We start from the raw sequence: 25,646 nt of genomic DNA, 5'->3' as shown, positions 1-25,646 counted from the left end.
TCCAACCTCCTGTTCAAAGCAGGACCATCCCCACCTATATTATCCTAGCCAAGGCTTTGTCTACCTGGGTCTTAAAAACCTCTAGGAATGGAGATTACACAACCTCTCTGGGTCACCTGTCCCAGTGCTTTACTACTCTCCTAATGATGTTGCTAGTTATTCACTGTACTTTACTGTAGATGTGGAAAAGAAGTGAGAACAGGTTTTATGTTGAATAAAAAACTTAAGAAACTGAAGTTAGAGTTTAATGTGGTGTTACAGCTACATAATTAAGCTGTCTTACCTAAAGCTTAAGTTAAGCACCTAGTCTACCTTTTCTTATTACATGCATGTATTATGGCAGTTTTTTATGGTTATTACATTGCACAGTAGTGGGAAGAAAGGCTGTGAGCCAAGTTCACTGTTTTCTCCTAAACAAAGCAAGATCCGTCCATGCTTAAACATTAAAGGACTGTGGATTTTTTGCCCAAGTAGCCTGTATATGGATAAGAGTTGAAATTAATTTGTCCATTCCTTTTAAGATGTGATATGAATCGCATAAATCAAGTATAGTGCAGACTATTTACACTTCAGCTGTTAAACTTCATTGCTAAATTTAAGTATTTATTGGTATATTGATCAAACCAGTTCTGACCTTAAGGTCACTGATGGCACACAGCAGAATTTGTCAGGTTTGGAGTTTTTGCTAATTGTGTGTTGTTTTATTGTTTTTTCCTTATTCCCTCCTCCCTTTCTCCTCACTTGTGGAATCCAGTACAGGATCCTCCTTTACATAAGTCAGCAGCAACAGATTACAGCTGCCAGGATCCATTCAGGGTTTGTACTCACGGTAAGACAGTTGGGTAATCACACACGCTTGTCTTCGCTTAAGCATCCAGCACCCTAGTTAGCTGTGTATGGTACAGTTTTAGGATACTCTCATCTATAATGTTGTCTTTAGCATGAACTCATGTGGTGCTCATGACCAGACACCTCTGATTTATACATATTATATAAAGTGCTGTATGAACTATTCCTTCTTTTCCTATCACATAAATAACACAGCACACTTATTATATCTACCTCTTGCACAGTACTTATTAATTTATAGACCTCAAAGCACTTTACGGTGGAGGTAAGCTGTATTACAGATATGTTAGTGTTTTGCTTTAATATTCTTGCAGTGGCCTTGACCAAACCCAAAATTCAGCCTTCTGATGTTTTTTACGCTAAAGGATTATGGGAATGAAGGAAACAAAGATTGGAGAGAGTGCTAGCAAATGCTTCAGTTCTATGAAATATCTGACACTGACAGAAAAATGCAATAAAAATTGTAACTAGATTTTTGCAAGCATTGAAATGTAATCTTTCTGAAAACAACATTCCAGCTCTCCTCCAGTTTCAGAGAATACTAGAATCCTGAAATGCTGTTTTATTTGTCAGTACTAAGCTCCAGGAAAGAAATCAAACTGATTCCACACTTTGATCTCCTTAAAAATATTCCCTCTTGTCTTTATCTCCCCAGTCCATCATTTTCAGTTTTTTTGTAGAGCAATTTTAGATCTTGGATAGTATAACTTTGTTTATAAACAAAAGCCTAGAGCAATATGTTTGCTGAAATATTTCACCAAAACCAAAAGAGACTTATCCTGTTTGGTAGTCATCTTAATGATTGTGGCCTAAAACTTAGATTCCTAAAGGTAGGCTTCTATGTTAATGGCTTCATACCCAAATAACAATGGAATACATTTTTAAAAGTACAGACCATCAGTGCTGTTGACTGTGGAAGACAAGTATGTTCACTCCTGAAAATCAGTTTGCGTACATCCAAATGCCCAAGTGCAGATTTTAGAATTAACTTTGTGTCCCTCCTCTCTTTAACTCCAAGTTCTAAGAAATATTTTGTAAATTGAAATATTTAACAAATATTAGAATCTGTTTTTATCTGAGTGTTGGAATAAAAGATAATTTACAGTTAGTTTATTAAGCAGTAAAACTTCTCTGCTTCTAACACATTTCAATGAACTCCAAGAATTTCAGTTTTACAAATGTTAAACGGAGCAAATTTGCACTGTTGATTCAGGACTGGTTTCCTTTGTTGTAGATTCAGCCCAACAACTACAGCACATTTTATGATGATCAGAGACAAAACTGGTCAATCATGTTTGAGTCAGAAAAGGCAGCCATGGACTTCAGCAAGCAGGTAAGCTTAGGCCAGCAAGCTGCACACTGGCACAATCTCTTAGTTTAATCAGAGGCTTGGTTGGCCTACTGACTACATATGCTAATGATTGTGCTTCCTTTGCAGGTGTGCATAGCCAAATACAACAGCAGCCCATCCTTGGATTCAGTACTGTCCCAAGATCTTGTCATTGGAGAGGGGCAAGGAGTGGAAGGAGGGGATGCTTTAGAAATTGCCTATACTGGTTGGCTGTTCCAGAACAATGGGCTTGGGCAGGTAAAGGAGATTATATTATGTCCTAGTACTTGCGGAACATATGGTAACATTATCAAATCCTTCACTGGAAGAGACTTGTGTTTGACGTTAAAAGTGTTCTTTTAGTTGCTTGTTTTACCTTATGCCTTCCCTAAAAAGGGGCAGTAGCACTTTTCTTTGATTATTAGATATTCAACTGGTGAGAATAGAAACTGGTGTAATAGCTGTGCAGGAGGAAGATCAAGAAGCTTGTGATTGACTCTTATGGGTATCATCCAACAAAGACATCAAAACAAACGAGTGAATATAGCAGTGGTCATGCTAGCTTTGAAAACCAGCTGCTGAGGCATTTGGGTATAACTCTGTTGTGAGTGGATTTCTTCATGCATTTGGGAACGTTTCAAAATGTTACCCTTGTATCACTATTTTGAGCTTCTGGCTAATAAGAAATTAGGAAACTGCTATGGATGAGTACTTTACTCTTTCAAATACCTGGGGAATTCTAGTTGTTTTATTCTTCATACCTTCAATTCCACAGGTGTTTGACTCAAATGTCAACAAGGATAAGCTGTTACGTTTGAAGTTGGGATCAGGAAAAGTGATCAAGGTATAACATCTGGCATTTTATTTTTATTTTCTACTAAAGTCTCTAATCTTGAAAAGCTTTCAGCTGTTTTGTTTGTGATTCACATAAATCACAACTGTTTCAGTTGTATTGTTAATTGGATGGGAAGGACATTGTCATAGGTGACACTAGCTAAAAAGGGGTTTTAATTGCTTTTTCCTTGTTTTCTACATTATCAAAGATGAGAGGTGGGCAAAATATAGACCATTGGCCAGACCTGGCCCATGGAGGGATTTTGAATGGCCCACAACAGGTCTCTCAGTCCTGCTTGGCCCAAGTGTCATCTGGCCCACAGGGTATTCCGCTGCCCACGGACATGTGGTGGGGCTGGGGCAGCTCCACAGCTGGACTCCACTTGAAGGCAGCCCAAGCAGTGGTTCTTTTCGGCTGCCACCACCGCCAGCCCCAACCCCATGGAGACTGGCTGGGACCTGCACACGCAGTCCTAGCCCAGCCCACCCTACACCACACCCACTCCAGACTCACCCCAGCTGGAGCAGACCAACTGAAGACCAGCGTGCACAACCCCAGCCTGCCGTGAGCCTGCTCCTGACTGCCTGTCCATGCCGAGCAGCAGCGACTGGGCAAAAACTCCTGCTGAGTACGGGGTGGGAAAAGTGGCCACTGCTGCTGCTTATCATGGCTGGATGATCTGGAGCAGATGCAGGGTGGGCCAGGGCTGGGGTTGTGCGTGTAGGTCCCAGCTGGTCTGGAGCTAGCCTGCTCTGGCCAGGGCAAGTTCAGAGGGGGTGCCAGGGGCCAGGTCTGCATTCAGCTGCTGCTGGCGGTGGCAGGGAGGAGCCACAGTGGAGAGGGGGGAATGCTAATTGGCCTGTGACACCTCCCCAATATGGTCTATGTGGCCTGTAGGCCCAAATGATTGCCCATACTGTCACAGACTATTAATTGGCATTTAATTGGTAAGAATGATACCGTAAGCAGGAATTGTCAAAATATGCCGTGCAGGCCAAGTGCAGCCCAAGCATTTCTATACACAGCTCAGCATGGGACTGATGTTTTTAAAATAGCAATATGACCTATAAAGGTTCTATAAGTTATCACACACAGGGCCTATCCAAACTTGCCAGCCTTTTTCACTTTCATATCACAGACAGCAGTGTCTGCAAACGAGTCCACTATATTCATGCAGCACTAATTCCTCTAAATTAACACTGAAGCAGTTAGACATGGTGGATTTGCCTCTTTAAATTTCCTTCTTTTAAATGGAGCCGTAGTGCAGCTTCACAGAGCTTTACAATAAACTTTTTAGTACAGGCTGCAGGACACACAAATCCAGCCCAGAAGGATCTTTACAAAATGAAGGCCAAAGGTAGTTGTGATTAGACTGTTTTACTTAAAAAAAAATTTTCATCTATTGCATTTTTGAAACTCAAAGGGTTGGGAAGAAGGAATGATGGGGATGAAGAAAGGAGGAAGGAGGTTTCTCATTATTCCTCCAGCATTGGCTTATGGATCTCAAGGAGTGCCTGGTCGTGTTCCTCCAGATTCTACCCTGTTTTTTGAGGTGGAAGTTAAGCGGGTGAGTTTCTCCTTCTAAATGTTTTTATATTTTTATTTTATGAAACTGGCTGCCAAAATCTCTTGCCCTGTAAAGTGGCAACTCCTCAATGTAATAATTAAAATGCAAAAGAACTAAATACAGGACAAATTAATTATCATATCTGATCTAAGCATTGTAATATAATAAAGGGCTTAGTCCATCCATCTGTCTGTAATGCACTTGGAGCACTCTGGTTACTGAAACAACCAATCAGAGAGCTCCAAGAGTGTTACATAAAGGAGGCGGTGGTGTGGTGGAGTGCTGCCATGATGGGGTGGGGTGGGGGAGCGAGGCTGGTGCGCCGCCACCCCCCCCCCCCGCCCTATTCCCTGGAGGCGGCGGAGCACTGCCGTGATGACGGGGACAGAGCTGGCCTCGCCTTTCCACTCCTTGGAGGCAGTGGTGAGGCGGGGCGTGACAGAGGGGACGGCAGGGCAAGCTGCTTCCCCCCCGCCACTCCTGGGAGGTGGCTGTGGGGAGGGGATTAGGGTTAGCAAGCTCCCCCACCCCTCCATCCCTGCCTGCCCCATGTTTCTCTCTCCTTCCCTGTCATTCTTGATGGGCAGTTCACTAGTTCAAAATAATGTGCTGCCTACCTAGATTAAAAGGTATTTGGGAAAACATCAGTCATAACAGTCAAGATGTGAAGGAGAAGGGAAACTTCAACCCCAGTAGTTCTGTGAACTTTTTACTCTGGCCAATGGTTTTTTTGAAGGAACATTGGCCAGAATGGAGCAGAATCCTGAAGAGCTGTTTCAGAACCTAGAAAAGAAGGTTTGTGTAATATGTTGTCATGGTTTCCTTAGGTGAAGCTGGTAAAGGAGTCTGGCTCTGATGGGCAGAGTGTTGGTTCTAGGGATTCTCTTGCACCTTCTCCAGTGCCCAATTCGGATGGCTTTGCCTCAGACCCTGTTGGATTGCCTCCATCTACCATACCTCCAAAGCCTGGGTAAGAGAACCAGGAACAGAATGAACCCAGAGCTTGCTAGAATGTAGTGCTTGTGGACAGTAGGGCTGTGCGAAACAGCTATGTTTCATTTCCATTTTGGATTCAGCCATTTCGGAAGGACAGTGATTCATTTCGGTGTTTTGGATCACTGTTCCATTTCGATTCAGCTGAATCTGTTTTGGAGTTTCGGTGCTGATTCAGAGATTCAGATCGGCTGGGTAGATTCAGGCACAGATGGGCAAGTGCAGGATCTTCCCCAGCTCCTCTGGCTGTGCCTGCCTCTCCCTGGTGGGGGGAGAAGCCCCCATGGCTGCCCTGCGTGGCCCCGGCCTCCCGGCACTTTAAAAGGAGGGCTGTGGTGCTGTGCTGGATTATTCCCGGGGGGTGCCTCTGAAACATTCCAAAACATTTCCCAAACGTTTTGGATGGTTTGGTTTTGTTTCGGAGACATTTCAGCACTTTCTGTTTCGTTTTGGGTTCGGTGTCTCAGGTGCTGAAACAGACCAAAACGCCTCTGAAACAAAACGGCTGCCAAAGTTTTTCACAGCCCTAGTGGACAGTATCATTAGGATTTATTTTTTCTTGTTTATAAACCTGCATTGGTGTTAGGTACCGTTACACTGAAAATCATGCAACAGATCTTCCACTCAACGTGTTAAAAAATGGTGTTCAATAATCTTTTATATAATGACATGCTTGTGCATTGCTTGTCATGCAGACAACAGTCTATGTTAAGTTCATTGTTCAAGTCAGCACTACAGAAATATTTGCTGCCCAAAATAACTCAAAGGGGAACGTCTGATGTTTGGACTTCCTTTGCTTTAGAATTATCCAGTCTATTGAACTAGAATATGGGACATATAGTGTTCAGTAAGTAGGACAGAAATTGAACATCTGGTTTTCTTACAAAATAAAATGCTAGAACTAAAATAATGTTATTAGCAAGTTGCATTCCCATGTTATTAGAAATACTTATTTTGGTACAATGAGCTGTTCAGTGTGAAAGTAGTTCATTTTTTCGTTTAAGTAAACCAGAGGTTGGTTTTCTGCAGTTGAACAGCCATTGAATTTGTCACAAAATGATGGTCCAGAACCTAGGCTTTCCATTTCTAACTCATGCTAGCAAAGAGTCTTTTAAACATGAATGAAATGATGCATCTCATGATGAGTAAATTAATTTTGGTTGGTAGTGCTGTTATTTGACAAAAAGGATTATTGAGAAATGCAGAGTAGTCTTTAATATCAGCATATCCTTGTTTCACCTTTCAGCGAGCCAGCTGTTCGTGCCAAGTCCAACTCTATCAGTGAACAGTTAGCAGTAAGTGTTGCTTTAGCTAACCTGAAATCTGCCTGGGGAAAATGAAATACCTAATTCATGCCCAAAATGAGATACTGCTTTGAAAGCCTTCTTGAATTGCATGCAAGTAAGATGTTCTTGCTAATATTTCTTACAAATGCCTGTGAGCTTGCTGAGAACCACTAATGGTTGTAATGGGGTTTGGTGGGTTCTGTGGAAATGTGAAATCTTAATCTTTGTCTTAGAGTTAAGACCAAACCTTTTCTTTAACCGTAGGGTGCTTTACATCTGAAAACTCCCTTGCTCCATTAATGAGTACTTGCATAGCTGTAGCTTAAAATGATCGACTTTAAAAATTGGATAAAGTGTGTGTGGTTTGTGTATTTTTTTTCTATTTTTTCCTTTTTCATACCAAAGCAATAACTTCATGCAAACCTAAAACAACTCTCTGACCTGTATTAATGGGCTTTGTCATGAGTGACCAGTACAAAGAAACTCTAACAATAGCTTTTTTTTAACTTATCTATGATCTCTTTATCTGGCAGATATTTTTAAATGTTGCATCTAACCCTGTATTAGTGGTTGGAAGAATCTTAAAGAGCTCCCTTCATAGAAAAAAAATATCATTTCACCATGTTAAGTGACTTAAATGTTGCAGCATCTAAAATTAAAAAAATAAATAAATAAATAAAGATCACCTGAGATTCTCTTTCCATACATTGAATTAAGGGCTCCATAACTGCTGGAGTTAAAGTGGGGTTTCTGCCTCAAACCTAACTTGATGATCCTGTACAGGTATTTTAGACATTTAAGAGTATTCTCTCTTCCCTCTGGGTTGGGGACTTTGGCCTTAGAGTCCAGATGCTTTTTTAACAGGGTTTGCTTTTTAAAAGCAAAGTATATCTATTATATTACAGATATCAGGAGAAATGTAACTTGCTTCTCACGTATATTTGGATACTATGGTGCCAGTCAGCATTACTCTTTGATATCTGTTTTATTTTAATGGAGCCAGAAGATGGTTAGCTTCAATACTACACAAAGGTAATCTGTGTACTTAAGGATAGAAGAGGCTACTGGAAGGAAACTGGAGCTCCTTTCATCTCCTTTACAGTTATAAAGGACATCTTTAGTGTGAAGGAGGAAGTTGATTTTTAAAAGGCAATTTTTGACAGAGGATCAAACTCCTTGTTTTGTACACACATAGATTATGCATAATCATGACAATAAGGTCACAAGTAAAACATTATTAAAGTACAGACTGAAGGACAAACTGGTCGCTTCTTCTGTTTTTAAATGCAGAGATCTTGTTTTGATAGCTGGAAAACAGTTACTGAATAAGACATGCCACTGAATTGAAGTGCTAAGTCAGAGAATTATAGAATCATAGAAAATTAGGGCTGGAAGGGACCTCAAAGCAGGACCATCCCCAACTAGATTATCCCAGCCAAGGCTTTGTCTAGCCTGGGCTTAAGAGTCCAGAGAAGAGCCACGTGCATGATCAGAGGTCAGGAAAACAGACCTTATGATGACAGGCTGAGAGCCATGGGGCTCGTCAGCCTGGAAAAGTGCAGGTTCAGGGGCAATCTGATGGCCACCTATAAGTTTATCAGGGGTGACCACCAGGATCTGGGGGAACGTTTGTTCATCAGAGCACCCCAAGGGATGACAAGGTCGAATGGTCATAAATTACTACAAGACCGTTTCAGGCTGGGCATAAGGAAGATTTCTTTACTGTCCGAGCCCCCAAGGTCTGGAACAGTCTGCCATCGGAGGTGGTTCAAGCACCTACATTGAACACCTTCAAGAGCAAATTGGATGCTTATCTTGCTGGGATCCTATGACCCCAGCTGACTTCCTGCCCTTTGGGCTGGGGGCTGGACTCAATTATCTTCTGATGTCCCTTCCAGCCCTAATGCCTGTGAAATCTATGACACCTCCAAAGATGGAGAGACCACAACCTCTCTGGGTATCCTGTTCCAGTGTTTTACTACCCTCCTAGTGAGAAAATTCTCCCTAATATCTAACCTAAACTTCCCTTGCTGCAACTTGAGACCATTGCTCCTTGTTCTGTCATCTGGCACCACTAAGAACAGCCTATCTTCATCCTCTTTCGAACCCCTCTTCAGTTGAAGGCTGCTTTTAAATCCCCTCTGTCTTGTCTTCTCTTCTCTAGGCTAAATAAGCCCAGATCCCTCTGCCTCTCCTCCTAAGTCATGTGCCCTAGCCCCCTCATCATTTTTGTTGCCCTCCACTGGACTCTGTCCAGTTTGTCCACATCCTTTCTATAGTGGGGGGGGCCCAAAACTAAACACATACTCCAGATGTGGCCTCACCAGTGCTGAATAGAGGGAAATAATCACTTCCCTTGACCTGCTGGCAACATGCCTACCAATGCAGCCCAGTATGCCATTAGCCTTGGCAGCAGGAGCACACTGTTGGCTTATATTCAGCGTATTGCCCACTGTAACCCGTGGTCCTTTTCTGCAGAGCTGCTGCCGAGTCAGTCATCTCCAAGCCTGTGCCATGCATGAGATTGTTCCATCCTAAGCCCAGAACTTTGCACTTGTCCTTGTTAAACCTCACAGAATTTCTTTTGGCCCAATCCTCAATTTTTGCCTCGGTCAGTGTGAATCCTAGCCCTACCCTCCAGCATATTCACTACTCCCCCCAGCTTGGTGTTGTCTGCAGACTTGCTGAGGGTGCACTCTTTGCCATCTGCCAGGATGCCGATAAAAGTATTAAACAAAACTGGTCTCAGGACCAACCCCTGGGGCACTCCACTTGATACCAGCTGAGCAACTAGACATCAGGCCATTGGCTACTACTGTCTGAGCCCGATGCTCCAGCCACTTTTCTATCCATCTTACAGTCCATTCATTCAACCTGTAGTTCCTTAGCTTCCCTGCAAGAATGTTGCTGGAGACTGTATCCAAAAGCCTTGCTATAATCAAGGTATATCACATCTATGAGTCTCTCCACCTCCACACCAGTCATCTCATCATAGAAGGCAATCAGGTTGGTCAGGCATGACTTGCCCTTTGTGAGTCCATTCTGACTATTCCCAATAGTAATTGCCACCTTCTCCTCCAAGTGCTTAGAAATGGATTCCTTGAGGATCTGCTCCATGATTTTTCTGGGGACTGAGGTGAGCTGACTGATCTGTACTTTCCTGGATCTTTCTTTTTCCCTTTCTTAAATAGGGGCACTATGTTTGCCCTTCACCAGTCATCTGCAATGTCTCCTGATTACCATGAGTTTTCAAAGATGATGGCCAACGGCTCTGCAATCACATCAGTCAACTTCCTCAGCACCGTGATGTGCATTCCATCCAGCCTCATGGACTTGTAAATATCCAGCTTTTCTAAATAGTCCCTGACCTGTTCTTTTACCAATTCTGGCTACTCCCCTCCCCCCAAACTCAGCTGCTAGGTTCAGAGGTCTGGGAACTGACCTTGTCTGTGCAGACCAAGGTGAAAAAGGCATTGAGCACGTCAGCCTTTTTAGCATCCTGTGTCACTAGGTTGTCTCTTCCACTCAGTAAGCGACACACACTTTCCATGATCCTCCTCTTGCTACCAACATACTTATAGAAGCCCTTCTTGTTCCCCTTCACATCCCTTGCTAGCTGCAAGTTCAATTGCGCTTTTGCCTTCCTGACTTCATACCTGCATGCCAGAGCAATACTCTTATCCTCCTCCCTAGTTGTTTGTCAGAGCTTCCTTTTTGTGACTTAGTTTACTGAAGAGTTCCCTTCTAAGCCAAGTTGGTCTTCTCTTGTTAGTCTTCCTGCACATTGGGATGGTTTATTCCTACACACTCAGTAAGGCTTCTTCAAAGTACAGGCAGCTCTCCTGGACTCCTCTCCCCCTCAGACTGGCTTCCCATGGAATCCTGCCCATGAGTTTCCTGGGCAAGTTGAAGTTTGCTTTTTCTGAAGTCCAAGGTTCTAATTCTGCTGTTCTCCATCCTTCCTTTCCTCAGGATCTTTAACTCAATCATCTCATGGTCACTGCTGCCCTAGTTGCCATCTACTAGTACATTCCCCCACCAATTCTTCCCTGTTCATGAGGAGCAGGTCAAGAAGAACACGGCCCTAGTTGGCCACTGCAGCACTTGCACCAGGAAGTTGCCCCCAATACACTACAAAAACATCCTTGATTGCTTGCACACTGCTATATTGCCCTCCCAGCAGACGTCAGGGCAGTGGCGATGTGTAGGTGGTTTACAGGGGTGCACATGCACCCTCTGAGAGCACTGGTGCACCCCCTCACAGCAGTGTTCCCTGCTTAGGCAGCAAGAAGGGGAAGCGGGTGGGGGCACCAGGAAAAATGCCACTGGCTCTTCCAGGTGCGTCCCTGGCCCTTCCAGGTGTGCTGCTGGCATTTCCAGGCAACGTTCCTTCTTAGAGCCAGCTTAATCGGAGTATTGCTTCTGGATCTGCATGCATGACTGGTCGTGGGGGGAGCCCCTCCCCCCCCCCAGTTGGTGTGATCAGCCATGGGGGACCCCCCCATTGCTGACTGGCCACTGGGGCGGGGGGGCAATTGCCCGCCTGACAGGAGGCACTAGTCGCCCATGTGTCAGGATGATTGAGGTCTCCCATGAGAACCAGGGCTTGTGATTGGGGAAACTTCTGCTTGCTGTTTGAAGAAAGCTTCATCTACCACTTCATCCTGGTTTGGTGGTCTATAGCAGACCCCCACCATGACATCACCCTTGTTACTCTATCCTCTGACCCTAACCCAGAGACTTTTCACAGCCCTATCTCCAGTTTCATACTGGAACTCTGAGCAGTCGTATGTCCTTTAACATGAAGTGCAACTCCTCCTCCTCTTCTCCCCTGGCTGTCCTTCTTGAACAGTTAATTATACCCATCCATGACAGTGCTCCAGTCATGCAAGCTTCCAGCAAGTCTCTGTTATTCCCATCATATCACAGTTCTGTGACTGTGCAAGGACTTCTAATTCTTCCTGCTTGTTTCCCAGGCTCCACACATTTGTTTACAGGCACCTAAAGCAACTAGTTGATTGCCCTGATTTCTCAGGAAGAATGAGAACACCTCTCCTGTTGCCCCCTCCTGCTTGCTGTTCCTCCAGGTCACCCACTTCCCCACTTACCTCAGGGCTTTGGTCTCCATTCCCCTGGCAAACCTAGTTTAAAGCCCTCCTCACTAGGTTAGCGAGCCTATGTGTGAATTATGGCCCTTATAGAGCCACAGTAGTCAGGGTTAGTGTCAGGAGAGCAATAAAAGACTGAGATAAAGTACTGAGTAAAACTAATTGCAAATGTCTCTTCTAGAATCCTGATGTAGCAAAAGCGAAACTAATCTCTCGGATGGCTAAAATGGGACAGCCTATGCTACCTTTCCTTGCTGGGACAGCTGGTGCCCAACTAGACTCCAGTGACTCGGAAATAGAGGTGAATTTGTAGTCAGTCATTCTTCCTAATATATAGTTTGAAAATAATCTGTATGAGAGCTGCAGCTCTGTCTGCCTTTGTTAAGGTTTGGGACATGTTGCATGTGATGGAAACTTTGAAGCTCAGTTCTATATGATGCTTCCAGCATTCTTAACTAGCTTAAATTATCTGGGTTTAAATGGGGGTCATTATGTTGATGTCTGGTGTTGAATGATTTTGCATCCAAACTCTTGGCTTAGTTGCTAGCTCAGAAATTGACTGACAATCTGGAAATGTTTTAGGACCCAAATACACTAAGAGGAACAGCACAGCCAGTGGCTTCATCCCCCGTGAGACAGTCTTCACAGCCAGCTCATGCAGTACTGCCTCCAATGACACCGCAAGGTAACTTGTTTCTCCTGCTTGGGCATGAGTAATGGAAACTGTAGTTTTGAATAGACCTCTTATGAAGCACTTGCTGCCTGAATGGGGGTTTCTCAGTTCCTAATGAGCCTGTTTTACTCTCTCATGTTTTGGCTCAAGAGACCAGTTCTTGTAATAAAAGACTGAACTCCTAGGGGTGTCTCTTCATAATGAAGTCATACAAGTGGTCATCCTTCCTGTTATTACTTGAGACTGGAGAAGGTGTAGTCATGCCGCAAAGTAGCACTTGAGGTGCCGTGTGTGTACAGGTACCACGTGCACTTGTGCACTTGCACTCAGATGCTGGGGACACATTCTTTGTTGCTTTGTTCTCCGGGAAACAGATTTGTGCCCAAAAAGGACAGACAAGGAAGCAACACTCAAGTGGAGTCTCTCTGCATCCTTATGGCACAATGATAATCTGCTAGCTAGCTATGTGCACTTAAGCATTAATGTAAACCTTTCTCCTCCTTAAGCTGGCAACTTGGGTTAAAAGTACCACCACTCTTGTGAACTCAACTTCAGGGCAACATTGCAGTGAACTTTGTGATGATTGTGCTCTTTGAGTATTTCTCACCTGGGTTTCATTTAGACAGGAGAGTTGACAGCTTGGATTATTCTTGGTCTGCCTAGTGACTATAATTGACTTGAGTGTATGGGACCACTACATGCTTTATGTTACTTGGGCAGCTAAAGTAACCTGTTGGTATCAGAGTGGCATACTAAGCTGAATATCTTGTTTCTTTTCAGTACTTCAGCCAGCTGTCGCTGGCCTTCAAGCACCTTCGACTGCCTTAATGCCTGCCACCCTCCATTCCCATCCAGCTGTCCCTGGAAATGTACAGAACTTTCAGGTACTGAAGTCAACTTTGTGAAGACCACTAGTACCTCTAGTGGCAGCGCTTGCACAACTATATGCTATTCACTTCTGGGAGCAAGAACTCCACAACTATAATGAAGGATAAGAATGTGAGTCTTGTCCTGCTGAACCTCGGTGCCTGAGATGGCTTACCTTGATGTTTTTATTCATATTTAATGCTCCCATTCTCTGTGGAAATTAGCACTAGTAATTAAAGCAATTACCAAACAAAAGGATTTCTTGGTAATTAGTGTAGTGGCAGCTGCAAAACTTCTAAGAATCTGTGCACAAAAGGACAGTAAAAGAGCCACGTCTAAATCCTGATTACCCAGTGCTTCACTTATTATGCACTTGGTTAATATGCATATATGAATTTAATTGCAAATACAGGGGTGCTCAACCTCTGGCCCACAGGCCAAATGCAGCCTGCAGGGTGCCCTACAGAGCAGGAAATATGGCAGAAGGGGAGCAGTGGCCATAAATACAGCCACCCTCCCCCACCACCAAATTCCCAAACTCCAAGCCCCATGTAACAGGTTGGGGCCAGACTATGCACCCTCCCCACCGTGGGGCTGGGTTGAGACTAGGCCATGCCTCTCTTCCCTGTGGGGCTGGGCCACACCTTCTCCCTACCCTTCCCCTTCTGCAAAGCCACATGGGGATTTGCTGCAATTTCCCTGTGCCAGATCAGGACCACCAGCCAGGTCTGGCCTGCTGGTGGACTGGATGTTGCCCATCTGGTCTGCCAGCCAAAATGGTCGAGCAGCACTGGCATAATACAATCCCAGTGCCAGTTTTTATGTATTGCTTACATTGTAACAACCAATGTGGAGAGAAGTGATGCTTAAATGCATAAACTGCTGAAGCGCACAGAATCTTTCAGCTCTACTGTCTCCTTAATGTAACTGCTTCCTTTAGCTGCATAATAAGTAATGCCAGGAATGATGAAGGGGAAGGTATTATCAAAGGCTGCTGTTAAAAGCTTGGAAACTGATAGGATACCACTGGACTGAAAGTGCTGTGTACTAAATGTGCATTGCTTACATTGAGTTTTTATTTAATGCACACTCTTCAGTCTCTAAACCCGGGGGGCATAATAGCGGATCCAGCCGGCAGCTGGACTTCTTTTCACAGCAGCCCCTGCCTGCGTGGCTGGAGCTGGTCTCCATGGAGATCTTAGCCGCAGCTGCACTGCGATAGCAAGACTGGGATTGCCATAGAGACCAGCCCCAGTTGCGGTAGCAGGACAGGGTAGGGGGCTGCTTTGGAGCCGCTGGGATCTCGTGGTGGGGGCAGCTTGATCAGGGTCAGGGTAGAGCCATGATCAGCAGTCTGCATGCTCCAGGCAGGGGTATGCAGGCAGTGGATCATGGCTCTGCCCCAGCTCGAGACCACATTGTTACCACTGCAAGGAGCCAGGGCAGAGCTGCGATCCGCTGCCTGCACACCCCTGCCCAGAGCATGCAGACTGCAGATCACAACTCTGCCCTGGCCTTGACCAAGTTGTCCCCGCTGCAAGATCCCAGTGGCTCCAGAGCAGCCCCCTGCCCTGCCCTGTCACATGCCCTGCCACCATGGCTGGGGCCAGTCTCCATGGCAACACCAGCTTCATGCTGTCGCAGCACAGCTGTGGCTGGGTCTCCATGGAGACTGGCCCCAGCCATGTGGGCAGGGGCTGCTGGGAATTGGAGTCCACTGTCAGCCAGATCCAGCCCAGGGGCTAGATGTTACCTGCCCCTGCTTCTAGACCAGGGGTGGGCAAAATGCAGCCCGTGGGCCTGATGCAGCCTTCCAGGCCATTCTGTCTGGCCCACAAGAACCCTAAAAAATTTAGAAAATTAATACTTATCTGCCCTGGGCTGCCAGTCACGTGGCCCTCGATAGCTTGTCAAAACTCAATAAGCAGCCCTCTGCCCAAAATAATTGCCCACCCCTTTTCTAGACTATGCACTAGGCTAGACAAGGCCCCTGGTACACCTTCCTATGAGGAGGACTCTGCCCAGTTCTCATGTATACATAGGCTTCCCTCTAGGAGCATTCTTCAAATGAATGAAAAGGTCAATTCCTGATAACCAGGAATAAAAAATAGGGTTAACAGAATTTGACACCAAATTGTTCAGATCATTTAACTTTTTCCTGTGATGTGGCTTCTGTTTGTTGTATTGTTCAGAACTAAACAGGACAGAAGAGGGTGGACTTGACACTCTTTTCTCTTAGCAGCCACAGTTATTCAAGATGGGTCCCAAGACTCTGCCCTCTGCAGTGAGCTTCTCTTTCCTTCCCATTTTGCTTGACATGAGAAATAAGTGCATGAAACTCCTTGAGAGAGACAATGTCAAGTGACATCTGTTTACTCTTGACTTTCCTTAGCCATATGCAGGAATGCCATTTACCTATCAGCAAACTGCTGCAGCTGCTTCTCAACTCCAGCCTGTAGGACAGATGTATCCAGCACCTTTCCAAGGTAGGTCAAGAAAATATGCCTGCACTGTATGAAAACTAATGCCTTCACTGGTATGTTTTAGACAGTTGTCTAGTGGGTATCTGCACAAGATTTGAAGCAGCCACATAGCTGTCCTGTCTAGAGTACTTATTATTTTTGTGCCATTTTCTTTTTAATGTCAGAGCATATTCCTGAGAGTGTACATTTTCCCCCCGCCCCAAACCCTGAAGAAGTCTAGCAAAAGAAATTGGAATTGGTGCAGAAAAAACTTCTTTAGGCTTATTCCAAAGTGCATATATAGCTAGTTGGCCTTCAGTATAATTTAAAATTACTTTACTGCCTTGGTTATCTTGCAGTTGCTGAAATTTAACTACTGTCCTGATCTATAGATGTTAAAGATGTAACCAACTGGGATTTCTCCTTTCTGTGTAATTGAGCCCATTAGTTTCTTGCAGCTATAGACCTGACCTCTGCCACTCGAAGCAATTAGCATACCTTCTACCTTCCCAATTACCTTAATCTCTGGCTTTTAGGAAGAAGTTCCCCATTGTAGGCAACAGGTTTTGAACTGCTGATCCTTGCTGATGGTTTTGCTTGTGTGTTTGGAGTTTTTTTGCCACCCTTAACTGATAATCTCTCCCCTTTCCATTCCAGCATCTGGGGACATTACTTCCTTTTTAATGACGGAAGCTCGACAGCAAAACACTGAAATCAGAATGGCTGTTAGCAAAGTAGCTGATAAAATGGATCATCTAGCTGCCAAGGTAAAGAGACCTGATGTAAAGGAGCAAGATGATGCTGCTTGCTCTCCCACCATGCAGTCTTGGAAATCCTCTGTTGAAGAGTTTTAAGGTGCTGCATTTGGCTTGTAAATGATATGGTAACTTAATGGAAATTCCACCATTATAGCTAACTACTTCAGAATGATTGGACTGCTATAAAAAGTTATGTTATTTCAGGATAATTTGTGGAGAAAAAGCTCTTTTATTTTAACCTTCATATAGTGCTTTGCATTCCAACTCTTCATGCATGTTCTATGGTCGCTCCAAGTCATTATGTGGAACCAATTAGTTGGCTGAAATGGTTCCTTGTGTAGAGACATATGACTATTCCATTGCTGAATACTCCACTAAAGTATGATTTTAATGACTTATCCACAGGTGGAGGAGTTCCAGAAACAAAACACTGGCAACAATTTGCTACTGCCCAGCATTTCCTCAGTTACTATGGAAACTTCCATGATCATGAGCAATATCCAGCGCATCATTCAGGTGAGGGTAGTTTTTGTTCTAGGCTAACCTTGCCAGCTCTTCCAAACAACGATTATTTCTAATTTATTCTGATAATGAAGAAGCCAGCTAGAGGCACATTCTCTAGGACATTCCAAATAATGGCGCTCTCAACACTGTTGCATTTTTAGGAAAATGAGAGGTTGAAGCAGGAGATATTTGAGAAGAGCAGCCGGATTGAGGAGCAGAACGAGAAGATCAGTGAACTGATTGAACGGAATCAGAGGTGAGCTGTAGGAAAGATAAGGCTATTGTCCACTATAGCTGGACCTATCCAAATTGTGCTTTTAGTTGGCTCTGTGGGGGAGGAGAAAAAAAATCACTGAAAATAAAATGTTGGCTCTCTCTAGGAAGCCAGCAGCCCTTGTGGTCACTGTGTCCAGCTGTGCAGCCTACTGGGAGGAGATGGGGAGTGGGCTGTGTGCCAGATGCCCCCTTGCGGCAAGTCAGTGGGCAGCTGCTTTGCCTTCAGTAGACCCCTAGCTGTAGACCTCAGACCTAAAGACCTGGTTGCTGAATGGCACATCTGCTGTTGACTTAACTGAAAGGAAGGTCCTCCAATACGTAATGCTCTTGTCCATCCTTCTGTAACCTCTTCCACTTGACTGGAGTAGGTACTATCACTGCTCATGCAAATCCCATCAAGGGCATTCAGAGAAGGATAGTCTCCCAAGGAAGGCAGTGAAAGCTTTATTACTTGGGCTGTCAAACATCTGATTGTGCTTCAGGAGCACTGCTCCAATGGGGAACAATGGAGTAGATGTCCTAATTGAGCTCATCTGTCCCTAACTGCAGATTCATCATACTTCTTCCAAAGTCCAGATGCATTTGTATTTAAGACATTTCATAGATACAGGGTTGGAAGGGACCTAAGTAAATCGATCAAGTCCAACCCCCTGCCCTGGGCAGGAGAGAGAATAGAGGAACACAACATTATTCTGGAACTTACTCTTGTGAGGGGGAGGCTTTGTAATATCACCTTTCCTGTGTCAGGGGCTTTCATTTCAAATCCTCTTCTTGCGTATGTGCTCATGGCACTCATTTCGCCTTCTCTTCCAGGTGTGTTGAACAGAGTAACCTGCTGATGGAGAAAAGAAACAGCTCACTGCAAACAACAAATGAGAACACACAGGCAAGAGTGTTGCATGCAGAACAGGAGAAGGTAAAACTAGCCAGGCAGTGAGCAGAAGTGTAGAACTTTGACTGTGGCTGTAGAGAGGGCTTTCAAGTACATCTGGTGCACAAGTAGCAGGTGATCCCTGATGTAATCAGCAGAAAATCAGAAGTGCCTTTGGGAGAGCAAATTTAAGAAAAACTGTTACCATTAGGTTTGCTGTAATCCTGTATATAGGAACCCCATTACTAATTCAGTTGCACTGCATTTTCTGTAGGGCTTATTGCTCTCATAGTTTAGGAACTCTTTTAAATTGGGGTAAAAGGTACTTTACATTAGCAGGGCTTTGACTACTTCATTGTACTGTGATTACCTGAGAAGCTGCTTTCTACTTTAAAAAGCTTGGGTTTGGCTAAGCATTCATGTAATCTATTCGTGTTAGCAGAATGGTTTACCCTTGAAAGATCTTAATAGCAGCTACTGAAATGTAATGGAGAAATAGTAGTGTCTTTGTAGAAGGTAAATATCAATCACTTCTAATAGCAGTGGCATAGAAAAGACCATTAAGAACTCCAAAGCCAGATAAATGAAACTGTGTTCTTTTTCTGGGCTATAAAGAAGCAAATGTAAGGTCCTAGCTCATTCTGGTATACTACTTTTGGAGAGTGTGTGTGGAGAGTGATCTCATGATCTTTTCTACTTACATTTTTAAATTTAAAATTATACCAAACTAACTCTGATGTTTCAGTCCCTTGTTTTGCACTCCCTTGTTGTGCACTCCCAAACATGAAGCTTAATCATAATGCATTTTCCTCCTTTCTCTGACAATGACTTGGAGCATTCGTAAGAGGTGGATACCTTTTAACTGTTTTTAAGCTATGATAAATTTTTACCTGAAGTTTAAAGGGTACTATCCTGGGATGGTTTCTCAAGCAACAGACCAGGTCAAATAAGAACTAATAAAGCATACAGAATCAGAAAGATGCTCCAGCCAGGTACCATTCACAGATTGAGGCCATCAGTTACTTTAAAAAAAAAGTTAGAGACCTCCTTCAGGGGATCCATCCTTGGTCTCGCCTTTATTGAAGCTCTGCCTGATGCAGTAACTGATGATCAGCACCTCCTAGTGGAGTTGTGATTTGCACTGGATGAGCTCTCTGATTTCAAGGACTAGCCAGCTGTATTGGTGGAAGCTCTGGCTTCCCTTCCCTTTTTTGTATTCTTCTGTCATTGGTTTGCTCTGGTACACTTATCTCAGTTTTTGCAGTGGAGAAAGATTTCCAAGAGAAGGTTTTAATAATAGGACTAGAGGAGAGAATTGTAGAACACACAGATTCTCTGCTCTCTTTGTATATAAATTGGTAATAGACCCCTCTATTCTGGTATGACCCAGGTCTCTGCACAGTCACTGAGGAGCAGTATATGTGTAACTTCTTGAGTAATACAGTTCTACCTGGCCCTACTGAGCATGTCATAGCTTTTAATTAAACCTTACTATGCTTCATAGTGGGTGATATTCCTTCTTCTCATAACAGTGTAGTGATAACAATGGCAGTGGAGAGTGTGGGCATTATTGGCTTCCAGTCTGCTGATTTCATTGGACCGTATTGCATGAAATGGAGCCACATTGGAAAGGACTTAGTGTCTTGCTTTTTGAAAATGGCTTCACTATTGTTTTGTCTTCAGGCTTTTGCAGCTTGCAGGAAGTGAATTAAATGCTTCTTCTGTAACATCATGGGTTCCTATAATGTAGTATGTAGCTGTTCTAATAGTGATTAATGCTTTTGCCATTCTATTTTGTGTTCTCAACCCTTCTCGTTTCCACTCACTGCTTTCTCTTCCCAGCACATGCTGCCAGTGGATCGGGGCTGGGACCAGGTGAGGCAGAGTGTCCACTGACTGTCGATTGGGGTTTCTTTCCCATAGTCTACAGGTCATTTGTGTCCCAAGCAGTTTTAGCCCAGCTCTTTTGTGGGCTAGATAGTTACTCATAGGTATTTCATAGAATTGCTTTTCTTGAATTTCTGCTTTTAGACTTGGAAGACAGTTTTGTACTTCAGAGTGACATCTCTGTGATTCTTTACTTCTGAGAGGATTTCTAAGATGCATCTTGGTTATGTAGCAGCCAGAATCATTTCCACCACCAAGTGGCAGAATGTATGTTCATGTAATAAGGAAAACCAAAAGCAAAACTCGGTCCCTAAGGGCAGAAATAAGCCTATATGGGCAAAGTTGAATTCCCTGCACTGAGAATTGAATTGTGTGTTAAATAGAACATCACTATATGTGGTTAAATTTTTCATGTGAAACTATGAAGAAAAAAGGCTGCCTCTTACCAACTTCCAAAAAACAGCAGGAAAGTAGACTTACTTCTGTGAAACTTTCCTATTTTGAAACAATACTTTGGGCTGTTGTATTTAAGCTCCCCAAATGAGCCAGTCTCCATCCTTTCACCATTCAAATGGCTAAGAGGATTTCATAGAATCATAGAAGTAGGGTTGGAAGGGACCTTATAGATCTTCAAGTCCGACCCCCTGCCAGGGCAGGATTAAAAACTGGGCTCAAATGATCCCAGCTAGGTAGGCATCAAGCTTCCTCTTAGAGACCCCCAGGGTAGGAGCCAGCACCCATTTAACTCCCATTTCTTCCCCTGTGGAAAAAGTACTGTCCCTGCACTGAAGAGAATAACATAGGGGCCTACTCTAAGTAAGGCTTCTGGAGGCAGGCAGTCTGTCTCTGCAGTATATCCTTTATGAATTTTGGCCCTGCTTCACAAGAGTTGGAGCTGGAATTAATATCTCTCTTCTTTTGATTTGAGCCCATTTAATGTGTGATTTAATGACTTCTTTAACAACCTTACTAGTATCTATCTTTTTCTGAGAGTCACTGTCTTGGTTAGCATCCAAATGTAAGAACTTGACAGTAGTCTGTCAGGAGCATACTCCTTGCACAGTGCCTGCAATATTGTATCTTTGCATGGTGTAGTGTCCACAAGGAAGTGAAGCATGCATTCAGCGTTAATGTTACAAGGGCTGGTTGTAGAAGAAAGTTATCTCTAAAGAAAATAATCTGTCTGACAACTGCCCATCCCAAACCGTTTTATCTCCATGTGAGCCTCATCTCTCCTCTTTCACCTGTGTACTAAACCAGGAAGGGCAGGTGTTTGTTTTTTTAGAATAGACTGAACTGCAAAGTTGTAAGCTTACTACCCTGGCGCCTAATCTGTGTCCTTTAGGAAACTGTGTATACCTAGGCAAAAGGGGCTATTTTTCATATGTTTAATGTGAGCAGTCACATTTTTAGCTGATACTGACCAGGAGCAAGCCTGAAAAGCAGTCACCTAGGGGAAAGTACCTCAGTAGTTTGTGAATGTAAAATTTCTATGGAAAATAACTTTCCTAAGTGATTTCTCTCAACCTGATTTGATGATGAGGCTTTGCCAGCTTTGGGTAGCCCTCTTAAAATAGGAAATCCTCTACAGTCAGGGAGGATGTGTTCAAATAGGGTCCACAAAGTTGTAAAGGATGGCACCAGGTCTTTCCTAATGCTAGTATGGAGTTGCTTGTGGACATTGGATCAATGTGCAGCATTTCATTATTGAGCCTATAATTTGGTGAATGTTCCATCTCTAATGGAGATGCGGTCCTGCCACCTAGTTCATGCAAACTAGGCATGAATGTGGGCATTTGCACCTTATTAGCTGTGCACTATGAGCAAACTTCTCAGACACCACTAAAGGCACTCCAAGTACTTAATATGCTCTTTTCTTTGCCTCCCTCCCTGGTTCTGTGCTACAGGCCAAAATTGCAGAGGAGTTGGCTGCTGCCACAGCACAGGTCTCCCGTCTGCAGTTGGAACTGACAGCTCACCAAAAGAAGGAAATGGATCTGCGCAGCCAGCTGACCTCGGCCCTGCAGGAAGCAGAGAGACATGAGGTGCAGCTCAATAAACTGCAAGCACAGCTAGCTGGTAAGGACTTGTGGAGGTTGGTTCTTTTGCTTAGGTAACAGCCTTGTTTTCTGTCTGAGGATCAACTGTGTGGGTGGTGGGTGACCGGTAACTACTTTAGTGGCTGTGGGTTTCATTGCTAAATGTGCCCAGGCATTTACTATGACATAGCTCCCCGTTTGGTTCCTTCAGTCCCAAGCTGAGAGATGGAGTTTGGCTGTATGGGCAAATCAGTTCTTAGCCTGCTGCATGCCAATCCATGGACTCATTAGGTTGGCCTAAACCTGTTCAGCCTTCACAAGAGAAGGCTGAGGGGGGACCTGGTGACTGTCTATAAACTCACTAGGGGGGACCAGGGGAGTTTGGGGAAGATGCTGTTTCCCCTGGTGCCCCTGGCATGACAAGGAACAATGGACACAAGTTATTAGAGAGTAGATTTAGATTAGACAGCCGCAAGAACTACTTCACAGTTAGGGCTGCTAGGATCTGGAACCAACTTCCAAGGGAAGTGGTGCTGGCTCCTGCCCTGGGGATCTTTAAGAAGAGGCTTGATGACTACCTGGCTGGAGTCATTTGAGTCCAGTCTTTTCTCCCGCCCAGGCGGTGGGTCGGACTTGAAGATCTACAAGGTCCCTTCTGACCCTACTCCTGTGTTTCTGTGAAAGGGTACCTGCTTATGCAACATTCAGTTTACCACATGTCAACTCTTGGTTTCAGAGCTAAGACAGATTTAAATAGGTACACCAAAAGGCATAGGGCTTGATTTTTAAGTTTTATCCATTGAGTGATGGGCTCTCCCAAAGATTGCTGAAGACCAGAACGTTAGTCATGCGACTACGCTTCAGCAAAGACAACTTGAACTTTATATACCACTTATCTCAAAGGATTTGGAGAGATGCTTCAGGGATTGGTAGTGTTCCATCCTAGAACAACACACAATGTTCTGGCTTTATGTATTGCATTTAGATGAAACGTTCATTCTTGGCAGCTTTTGGGAGTTGGATACACACCCCCTCCTGTCCTTGTTAGCCCTTAGGATGACTTCTGATTGTTTTGGCTTCGGTAGGCTCCCTGGCAGACTTTAAAGTACGTTTGAAAACTAGCAATAAAAAAATAGAGGTGTGTAAGCCAATGTTCAAGTCCTGTTCTGGCATCAAGGTGGCAGGATTAGAATAGCTTTGAGCAAAAGTCCTGAATCACTCTTTCTTGGCCAGAAACTTCTCCTTAAAACAGCTAGCTCCCAGGTGTCTTCCACTTAACTCCACGAGGCATTGCTCATCCTTATTCAGTGCCCAAATATTTTTACAGTATTGGGATATTTAGTAAATCACATGCTTGAGTTTTTCAGGTTTATGATGCTTAGAAAATATTCTTTAATTTTTACTGGTGATCTTCCTGTAAGTTGGGAGACCATCCTGATTTCCACAGGTTGGGAGCCTTGCTCAGATTATTGGAGAATACCCACGTCCCTTGTGTTAATCAGCAAGGGGCTAATTATAGGACAGCAGCTATCCAAGTCCAGTAAGAATCTGTTTTGCAACTTGTTTGGTTCTGCTGTAGTCAACTACGTCAGATTGTAGTCCTTTGTACACAGATACAGGTTTGGGTCACATGGTAATTTTATTTAAGTCACTAAGTAGCTAATCACAGAGACTAAATCTGTTTTTTCTGGGTCATTTAACTTGGCCGGTTTGAACACTTTCTCTCCATCCTAGCTGAAGAGTTATACTTTTACTTTACAAATACTGCTGTAAACAAGCTAATGCACTTTGTAGTATCTGCACAGCTAATGGGTGCATACCATCTGAATTCAGGACCACAAGCACTTCCATGAAAGACCTAGAAATGTACCATGAAGAAAACTTGTAAGGGAGTGCCCTGTTTCTAATTGAAAGACTATTGAAGTTGAAATTATATGAGGGCAGTGGGCTCAGAAAAGAGTTGACCAACTCTAGAAAATGTGTTCAGTTTCTTCCCCCTCCTTTGGGGCAAGGAGCACTGAACTGCAGTTTGCATGATTTCATTTGAGCTGCATTTCTTTTTCTTCTGCTATTCCCTTTGTGTGAGCTCTACATATTTAACTCTTTCTGGGGTAGCTATCTGACTCTTTTTTTTTTCCTTAGGTTCAGGCCCAAGGAATGCCACACAAAGATAGTTATGCCTCTTGGGAGTCTCAGTAAAATATAAGTTTGACTCTATATACGAGCCATCTAGCACAAGGTGGTCAGTAAGACCTTCTGAGAAGCTAGCCCAAGAAGCGAGCCCAGGAAAAGAATGTGTGGAGAGTTGATGCATTTTAACCCTTGTTGAGACGTGACTAAACCTTTGTAATTGTATTGGTGCATTCACTGGTGGTGAGAATATTTTAGATTTGAAAATAATATGGAGATCCAATAATCCTACTCAAAGAAATTGGGGTTACCCCCATACAAGAGGTTTAGCAGGTTCTGTTTTCCCTCTGCAGCATCTAAATCCTTTTGTTTTCTAATCTGGCTGTATGCTGTAAGCTTTTTCCTCAGATGTATTAACCTTGAAATATAGTGCTCAAACCAAAATAGTATGTGTTTTTTGCAGAACTCCAAGAAGTTTCTGAAGACACTCAGACTAAATTCAGGGCAGAGAGGCAGAGCCGTAGGCAGCTGGAGATGAAAGTTACAGTGCTGGAGGAAGAGCTAGCAGACCTGAAAGCAGAAAAGGAGAATTTGGAAAAGGTATGTCCCAGGTACCAGCCTATCGGAGGTGATGCAGCATTCCATATGGCTGCTGGAAACTAATCCAGTGTTCTTGATGCAGACACTTGAGACGGAGTTGCCATGTTAGAATTCACCCTACCTGCCAACTATAGTGGGGAATGTTGGATTAGAGAACAAGTCTCCATGGTTTTAAAGCACCTAATATATTAATAGTAGTATATAATAGTTAAGCAACAAGATAGTTAGTTAATATCTAGATTTTATTTACATTGGTGAGAATCCCCCACTGAAGCAAATACAGAGCCCAAGGAGAGAACAGCCTTACATTGTCTTATATACCATGCTATATGTTCCAGAACCTTGCAGAGAGGAAAAAGAAATCCCTTCTGGAGAGAGGCCAAGCAGAGGAAGAGATGGATGAGATCCGTAAATCCTACCAGGAAGAACTGGACAAGCTTCGGCAGCTCCTGAAAAAGGCTCGGACATCAACTGACCAAGCAGCAGCAGAGCAGGTGAGGAAGGTACTCTCTAGCAGATAGGTTTACATGACTTGTAACTCAAACTCCGTTGACTCTAGATCAGAGATTAACATGAATGCTTCATTTACTCAGTGGGTAAAATAAATCACT

The 25,646-nt window shown here is 43.8% G+C and overlaps 1 protein-coding gene across 4 annotated transcripts in view; it reads left to right on the top strand.

Moving 5' to 3' along the window:
• FKBP15 (FKBP prolyl isomerase family member 15) overlaps window positions 1-25,646 on the top strand; it is a 52,098-nt gene that overhangs the window by 19,149 nt on the left and 7,303 nt on the right. For 3 of the 4 annotated variants that reach the window (XM_090022126.1, XM_090022125.1, XM_090022124.1), the window contains exons 5-22: window positions 755-829; window positions 2,084-2,182; window positions 2,288-2,437; window positions 2,955-3,023; window positions 4,438-4,581; window positions 5,409-5,551; window positions 6,821-6,869; window positions 12,150-12,269; window positions 12,551-12,653; window positions 13,422-13,525; window positions 15,901-15,994; window positions 16,628-16,737; window positions 17,134-17,244; window positions 17,394-17,488; window positions 18,322-18,424; window positions 22,174-22,345; window positions 24,899-25,035; window positions 25,374-25,529. In XM_090022126.1, coding sequence (XP_089878252.1) covers window positions 755-829; window positions 2,084-2,182; window positions 2,288-2,437; window positions 2,955-3,023; window positions 4,438-4,581; window positions 5,409-5,551; window positions 6,821-6,869; window positions 12,150-12,269; window positions 12,551-12,653; window positions 13,422-13,525; window positions 15,901-15,994; window positions 16,628-16,737; window positions 17,134-17,244; window positions 17,394-17,488; window positions 18,322-18,424; window positions 22,174-22,345; window positions 24,899-25,035; window positions 25,374-25,529 — 2,034 coding nt within the window. The remainder of the gene's footprint in view (window positions 1-754; window positions 830-2,083; window positions 2,183-2,287; window positions 2,438-2,954; window positions 3,024-4,437; window positions 4,582-5,408; window positions 5,552-6,820; window positions 6,870-12,149; window positions 12,270-12,550; window positions 12,654-13,421; window positions 13,526-15,900; window positions 15,995-16,627; window positions 16,738-17,133; window positions 17,245-17,393; window positions 17,489-18,321; window positions 18,425-22,173; window positions 22,346-24,898; window positions 25,036-25,373; window positions 25,530-25,646) is intronic. The other variant, XM_090022127.1, reaches the window with a different exon arrangement.

Source organism: Crocodylus siamensis, chromosome 11, assembly GCF_052110815.1.
Source record: "Crocodylus siamensis isolate JL-2025a chromosome 11, ASM5211081v1, whole genome shotgun sequence".
Taxonomy (NCBI): Eukaryota; Metazoa; Chordata; order Crocodylia; family Crocodylidae; genus Crocodylus; species Crocodylus siamensis.
This window is presented reverse-complemented; position numbering and strand designations above follow the sequence as displayed.